We start from the raw sequence: 8,434 nt of genomic DNA on the forward strand, positions 1-8,434 counted from the left end.
ACTGCCCCTCAACCATCACCAGAGGCCAGTAGATGAGACTCAAGTGCCAGAGCTGCTGTGGCACCTCATGCTTTATGAAAAACTTATGAGTGTAAAGAGAATATGGCGACCACTTCATTTTCACTTTTTAATAAAATCTTGTGGCAAATTGTCTCTTGTGGGGAATACCAACCTGGAGCTATACAAGGAAGTGTCTTTTTAGCCTTGCTATGTCAACACAAAATGAACTCACTATATGTAACTCAGTGCCAGATACTGTTTAAGGTGGTGGTGGCAGCAGGGTGACGTCTAGGACAGGCACTGCCCTGGTGAATTTGATGACATGGGCTGTGGGGAGATAGGAGAAGGTGAAGAAGTCATTGTCACAAGTAGAGAGCACTGCCAGTGGGACCATTCAGAGGGAAGTCACAGGACTAGTTCTGTGGGAGGCATTTAGACAAGGCAGCTCTGTAGTTGTCTCTTCATTTCTGCATATCTGGGCTATATTTTGTTTCTAATTTAAAATTTTATTTATTATAAAAATACTACTCTGCATTTTTATAGTTTGTGCATTTAATCATTGTGAGGCTGTGTTTTTTCCTGTTCCTAGTAAAGTGACCTCGAAGTGGTTTCTCTTCCCCCCATCATCTCTGTAATTTTCTAGATCTAGCTTTTAAAGAATGATGCCTGTAGAGGCCGTAATCCTTGGATCTCTGTAGGAGCACAGGAACTTCTTTAGGGAAATGCACTCAGCAAAACTAACAAAGAAGCAATGTTGTACCCTCAGCTCTCACTAGTTTTGTGACTTCATCTAATGTAACTCAGTATTTCTGCTTTTCTTGTCTCTAAGTAGGAATGTACAAGATGGTCACTAGTAGTATATTGCTGAGAGCCACGGCTGAGTCTGTATGGCCCCTGGCATTTTGCCAACAGTATTGATTGACAGGCGAGGCATTACTATCCGCCTCTGCCGCAACTTTTGAGTTCTCGCACTATTTTGGAGTTCTCGTGGGGATTTCTGGGGATTCCCCGAGAGTTCCCATTGGTTGGGGAAGTGCAGGAGGAGGGATTTCCGGGAGAGATATTTCCGGCTGGGGGTTCCTGGACAAGCCTCGTGGCGCGTTTTGGGAGGATTCCCCGGGAGCTGTGTGAAGTGTTTTCCTGCAGTTTAAAAATAAAGTTTGTTCCTGCTTCAGTGGCTCGTGATTTGTGCCCAGCCAGACTGCGGCAGTATATACCTTTCAATTTTGACTGGTGTTTTAGTCAGCTATTTCGCTGCTCTGACTACAGAATCTGACCAGTACAGCTATAGGGGAGGAGGAGTTTATTTGAGGGCTCACAGGTTTTAGTTCATAGAAGGCCAGCTCCATTCCTTGGGGCTTGAGGTGAGGCTGAATCATGGTGGAGTGTGTGACAGAAGGAAGCAGCTCACATGAGATCAGAAGGCAAAGAGAGAGACTCCACAAACCAGATAGAAACATATACCCCAAAGCCACGCCCCAGTTCCCATCTCCCCAACCACCCTCACCACTTCAGTTAATCCTATCAGGGATTAATTCACTGATCAGGCTAAGGCTATAATCCAATCATTTCTCCTCCAAACCTTCTTGCATTTTCTCACATGTGAACTTTCAGGGGCTACTACATCTACACCATAACAACTGGATAATTCCAGAATTCCTCCACAGTGAGGACAACGAAAAAGAAATTTTTAACCATCGACAGATATTAAACTTCAGAATTCATTACTATGTTGGTGTATAAAGTCTTTGATATCTGTAAAAATGGGTAGATTGCTAATTTCTGGAGTAGCACAGAACTGAGAATAGAATACATGACCTTCTGTTGTGAGTAATTATGATTGATTTAATTGCAAGAATGAATGAGTTAAATGAAAAAAGTTCCTTTTCCATCCTCCCCGCCCAACACTCACACCTTACAAAATGAGCAGATGTGATAAATTTTCAAGCTAAGCTACCTGATATCTACATCTCCATACAGTTTGTAACTTAAGTTTTTTCTCCAAACATTTGTAAGATGAAATTAATTCAAAGAAAATTAAACCAACAATTTAATTAATATAATTACTTGAACAGTAATGAAGCATAATTGCTATAAAATAAATGGAGCACAGAATGAAAGCCATAAAAGATGATTTTAAGTTCCTTAAAAATAAATCTGTATTAAGCGAGTTTGTCATTGTGACATTCTAGGGTATTGTTTTGATGACATTTTAATTTGTAGTTGAATTTCACATATTGTTCGTATTTTTCAAGTGTTAAATAGTTTCAGTTAAAATTCATTAACATATACTGACTTTGGAATTTAAATATTACATTGGTAATTGAAATGTATTTGTGGGAAAAATTAGTTTTCCATCACCTTTAACTTGAACTGTAAAACCAATTTGTGTGTGTGTGTGTATGTGTGTTTGTGCGCGCACACACGCGCGCACGCGCTGGGGATCAAACCCAGGGCCTTATACATGCAAGGCAAGCAGTCTACCAACTGAACTATATCCTCAGCCCCAATATAACCATTTTTTAAGTAATTTGCTTTATAACAGTTTATCTGAAATTCATAAATGATGCAAGCTTTGCTTTTCTTGTATCATTTCATGACTGCTGTTTTACTTCATTTTTTTTGGTAACAATTTCTTGGGGGAATAAAATTAGTGAATTAGAAACATAAAGTACAGAGACTATTTTATTTCAAATGTTGGGAAGTGACAAATTAATTACATCATCAAACGTGAGCAAAAGTCATTGTACTAGAGAGTAAGACATAAAAATGAGGAAGACGGATGTAACCTAAGGGGCTACAGTCGAGGAGTGTAGGAAAGCAAAGTTTACAAATAGACATCTAAATATTTGCATCTGTAGAAGGTTCTAGAATGCCCCTTCTCATCCCTGTCTAACAACCTCCTCATTTCCTCTTACTGTTACATACTCTGGTGCTTCTGACTATGTGCTTTTGTTTTTCTGAGTTTTCCTGTCTCTTCATTCCTGTTTCCCCAGCATCTAGTGTATGCATTTAATAAATTTTTATTGAACAGAATTTATTACAATTTAATCCACACTAAAAGTGGTATAAAGTGACTTAGGAGCCTTTCAAGAAGGAAATGCTTACTTCTGATTGGTCAAATAAGCAAAGGCCTTTGGTCTTCTCCATTTAGGATGGACATAGAAAAATGGGTGGCATTTTAAAAGATGGAGCAGAGTCATTTGAGGCAGAAGGAATAGTAAGAAACAAAGATTAAAACCAAAAGTCACAGAAGTGGGTCTGGGTAGCTCAGTGGTGGAGCATTTGCTTAGCATACATTGAGGCCCTGGGTTCGATTACTAGCACTACAAAAAGAAAAAGAAAAAAAAAATGCCACAAAAGAAAAGAACATACTTTGTAGAACATCTTATGAAATTTGAGTTATTTTTCTGCATTAAAAATGTGTTTAATTATTACTCTGATATAGAAAATTATAACTTATCTAGAATATTTAGAGTTTAATTCTTGTACCTTAAGTGCTTTATAAAAGAGAAATTTTGCCTTTTCTTTTGATTTAAGAAGAGCGAGTTGTAGAATATGAACACCATTTTACTTGACAGAGATTTTTTGCCTCATTTAATGCTTTCTACAGTGTTATGCAGAAGATGCTATCGTTATCCCCTCTCTCAGAGAGGAAGCTGAAGCTTGGCAAGGTGAAGTAATTTGTCCCAGTTACATAGCTGGTAGGCATGAGGCTGGTGTTCTACTCCAGACAGGTGACAGAGTCCTTTCTGCCTTAATTTGTTGTGCTGTGGACAAAGATCCATTGCTCTCAACAACAGAAGCTAGCAGTTCATTTGAGAACTGTTGAAGAACTAAAGAGGATAGAAGACCTGGAATTTAAAGAAATCACGGCTGACTTGAGAATAACAAAATATGAGATTTCTCAGTTAATATAGATGGTTCCAAAGCAAAAGAAGCAATACAGATATAATAAACTTGGGACTTTTTTTTAAAAAAAGAGGAACTAGTTTTAAAGACAACAGTCTGGGATATAGAATATACCTTGTTGTGGTAACATGGAAAGTTATGAAGACGGGACTTGATTTTACAGGAGTGACAACAGGCTTACTTCCTGGTGAAAATGGCCTCTACTTCATTTATAGTGTGGACAGTAGCTATGATGTCAGATCAACCAAGTTGTGGAAATATTAACCTGCTCTTTAATTATGAAAAGAAGAAACTACAACTCCTGCAATACTGGTATTGACTTATATTTTATAAATCTCTCTCTTTTAGGAAATATATTTGTGGTGAGCCTAGCAGTTGCAGACCTGGTGGTAGCCATTTATCCATACCCCTTGGTGCTGACATCGATATTTAACAATGGCTGGAACCTGGGATCTCTGCACTGTCAAATTAGTGGTTTCCTGATGGGCTTGAGTGTCATTGGCTCCATATTCAATATCACTGGGATCGCCATTAATCGCTACTGCTACATCTGCCACAGTCTCAAGTACGACAAGCTGTACAGTAACAAGAATTCCCTCTGCTACGTGTTCCTGATATGGATGCTGACACTAGTGGCAATTGTGCCCAACTTGAGAACGGAAACACTCCAGTATGACCCAAGGATCTATTCCTGTACGTTTTCACAGTCTGTCAGTTCAGCCTACACTATAGCTGTGGTGGTTTTCCACTTCATAGTTCCGATGGTCATCGTCATCTTCTGTTACCTAAGAATATGGATCCTGGTTCTTCAGGTCAGACGGAGGGTGAAATCTGACAACAAACCCAAACTGAAACCACAGGACTTCCGGAACTTTGTCACCATGTTTGTGGTTTTCGTACTTTTTGCAATTTGCTGGGCTCCTCTCAACTTCATTGGTCTTGTTGTGGCCACAGACCCTGCCAGCATGGTGCCCAGGATACCCGAGTGGCTGTTTGTGGCTAGTTACTACATGGCATATTTCAACAGCTGCCTCAATGCAATTATATATGGACTACTGAACCAAAATTTCAGAAAGGAATACAGAAGAATTATAGTTTCACTGTGTACAGCCAAGATGTTCTTTGTAGATAGCTCGAATGATGTAGCAGATAAGATTAAATGTAAACCCTCTCCATTAATAGCCAACAAGAATTTAATTCAAGTGGACTCTGTTTAGAAAAGCAAAACATTTCTGGCATGATGTCCATACTGCTCAGACCATACTCCTTTTCATGTCTGCTTTGCTCTGGATGGATGTCTTGAAAACAGTAGTTGAGAAAAGGAAGCTCTTAAGAGGTTACCCGAAGTTTCTGAGCTAGTGTGCCCTGGAGCAAAGTGTCTAATTCTGCTTATCAAGAGAAATCCAGAACATACAGAGAATCATGTTAATTGAAGAGTATGTTTCAGGAGTAGGGGGTTAAAGTAAAATACTGGATGAATTTAAGGGAAGAAATACTGTTAAAACATTTATTTTACCGTAAATAGGTTTCACAAATGCAGTACAGTTATCCGTCATTTTCCGTGGGTTCTTCATCCTTGGATTCAGTCAACCATGAATTGAAAATATTTAGAAAAACATTGCATCTGTACTGAACTTTTGTATGTACTTTTATTTTTATTTGTATGTACTTTTGTATGTACTTTTATTCTTTTTCCTCCCTGAAGAATGTAGTATAATAGCCATTTTCATAGCATTTACCTTGCTATGGATTTTATAAGTAATCTGCAGGTGATTCAAAACACTGTAAATGTGAAGATATGTATAGGTCATATGCAAATACTGTATCATTTTATATAAGGGTCTACAAATTTTTATATTCTTGGGGGCTCAAGGATTTTGAGGGATGAGTATAATTACTTTCCCCCTCACTTGTTAAAATATTTCTAATGGGGAAATGAAAAGAACATTTGATTTATAAGTGAGTAAATGGAACAAAAAGGAGAAGTGAGAGGAGTGACTCATTACAGAATGACTGAGTGGCAGTGGCAACAACCATTTACCACCACCATACTGAGCCACCCCCACCTAGCCATTTGTATTTTAAAAATAACATACAGGGTCTGGCTAAGTTACTGAGGCTGGCCATGAACTTGCGTTCCTCTTGCCTCAGTCTCTTGGGTAGCAGGGATGACAGGCTTGTGCCACCAGTCCCCTCTACTTTTCTCTATGCTTTTCTTTATGCTTGAAAATAAATCATCTTCATTTGGGAAAAAAAATCATGTACAATTCAATGTAAAACCAGCTTTGCAATATTGATTACAGGTTTTGGGAAATCTCCTATGACTGTGTACGGGTAAAAATTTAGAGAATAACAAAGTTATTTTAGTGCTGTTCAATATTTATGTTAATGATGAGTACTTATTTTACTGAAGCTCTTTTAGAAGACCAAAGAGTGAACATAAACTAAATTTGTAAAATATAGGAAAAGGCCAAAAGGGACAGATATTTAACCAAAGTTTTAGTATATCCATAATGTAACAATAACAAGTGGGGTAAAAATTTAATGACAAACTAAGCTAGTACCAGGAGAATGCTCTGGCCATCAAATTTCTAAAATGTTGGGACATGCCCTAATTGGGTTCAGCTTATGCTTATCTGTCACCAGAAGGATAATGGAGTCATTGTGCAATCACCTTGCTTCATAGTGCTGAGGAAAAAATTGAATTTAGGTATGGAAAAGCAATCACACATGAATATAGAAACAGAATGATTTTAGAAGCACAAACCTTAATCATATGTTATTCTATTTTCTATCTCTGAAGCAGACATTTTAAGTTAATAGAAATAACCACTTAGGAATTTTTTGTATATTATAGAGTTTACCATGGGGAGAAAGTGCCTGTGTATGATTGTGCACGTGTGTTGGCATGTATACCGTGTGCACAGGCTGGTTAGCTCTGAGGAAATAAGAACAGCTTCGATGGCTCTGAAAAGTCAAAAGATGATTTAGGTGTGTGTTATATTAGTAGTAATAAGACTATGCTGTATTCCTTTATGATGAGGACACATTTCTTCATTCTGATTACAGGTTTATGATTCATATGCCCATTGAAAACCCAGTTGATTGCTATTTCATCTAGAGATTAGACACTGGGCCTTTCTTTTCTTGAGGTAGCCTGGTTCTCTAATGGCTAGCAGAACTGTTACTTTGCAGTGTGCGATGCAAACATATCCAGTTTGGAATAAAATAAAATGAATGTTATTTTCAGTTTCTATGATGTTCAACACTTTGGAGAACTCTTGAATTTTGGTGTGCAAAGGGGCAAGTGATGATTCACTGAGCGCCATCCTAATAAATACTAAATAAGCCTCCATGCTTGGGATGTGGGAGTAAGAATCAGTTTGGCTATTTGGTTTACCCAGTAAAAGAGCTGATAGAATTTCTGCCTAGAGAGCTATAATTCCTTCATTAACTCTGTGACTACTGAGCTACAGAATAAATGTTTGCATAGACAATGTTTACACAATTCAAAGTAGTTAAATATAAGATGTTAACCTCAGTCCTGACATTATTTTCTGCTTGTCACTATTTTCTTGCAGCCTGGGTATAAATGTGTATAAAACTGTAGGAAGTCTGTTTTTCCAAAAGACAGTTTAATTTTATATTTTTGAAAATAAAGCCATGATAGAATATACTTGTATTATTTTACTTCTTTTTACCATGTATGTACCTTGTTACTGCCAAGGATGAACTTCAATGGGGATTTTACTTGTATATATTGTTTTGATAAATTATGTAGGTATACATGTGCATGTGTATATATGAAGGTGAGTATGATTTCTTACGATTTTCAAGATGTCCAATTTTTATGTTATTTGGGGGAATTAAACTTTGGTTAAGAATGAAAAGTGGTTTGATAATTACTTAAGATGTGTACCCGTTTATGGAAAATAAGCTTATTTTTCTGGTTTTGGCATTTTTCTCAGCAGAGTTTCAATGACTCAGTTATTCACATGTGTTCATCTATCATGCATCTATATCATACATATTCATATATTCATGTTCATCATGGAAGGGAACTGAGTTCAACTGAACTTTGTTTGCCCCACCTTGATATATGCAACCAACAACCTATGTTCTATTCCAAATACAGACTTATTGCACTATTTAACAAATGTGTTTCTCTTCTTTTTTTTTCCCCCAGAAAGCATTATTTCTTGCTCAGTACACATGCACAGGATGGACTCCTTTCATTTTTAGAATTTAATTGGGGGAAAGACAGCCTATTATCTTGACCTTTGTCATAAAATCATTAAAGGGAACTTAAAGGGTAGGTTCAAGCTATTTCTCTCATTTTACAGACCACGAAGATGAGATTCATTAAAAATTGTCCTGTTAATGATCTACTAGAGTTAGCAGAAGAGAAGAGACTGAACCATGAGCTCCTGAGTTCGTTAAAAATTTAGGAAATATTGGACACCTTTATTTTTCATAAACTACCTTTCCTGGAGGAATAACCAGCTTCCAACTGTATGAAGTC

The 8,434-nt window shown here is 37.3% G+C and overlaps 1 protein-coding gene across 1 annotated transcript in view; it reads left to right on the forward strand.

Moving 5' to 3' along the window:
- The window catches only part of Mtnr1a (melatonin receptor 1A), a 34,782-nt gene extending 26,745 nt beyond the window's left edge, over positions 1-8,037 (forward strand). The window contains exon 2 of the mRNA XM_027927231.2: positions 4,261-8,037. Coding sequence (XP_027783032.1) covers positions 4,261-5,129 — 869 coding nt within the window. The 3' untranslated portion in view covers positions 5,130-8,037. The remainder of the gene's footprint in view (positions 1-4,260) is intronic.
- Positions 8,038-8,434: the final 397 nt, after the last annotated feature.

The sequence above is a fragment of the Marmota flaviventris genome, chromosome 3, assembly GCF_047511675.1.
Source record: "Marmota flaviventris isolate mMarFla1 chromosome 3, mMarFla1.hap1, whole genome shotgun sequence".
Taxonomy (NCBI): Eukaryota; Metazoa; Chordata; class Mammalia; order Rodentia; family Sciuridae; genus Marmota; species Marmota flaviventris.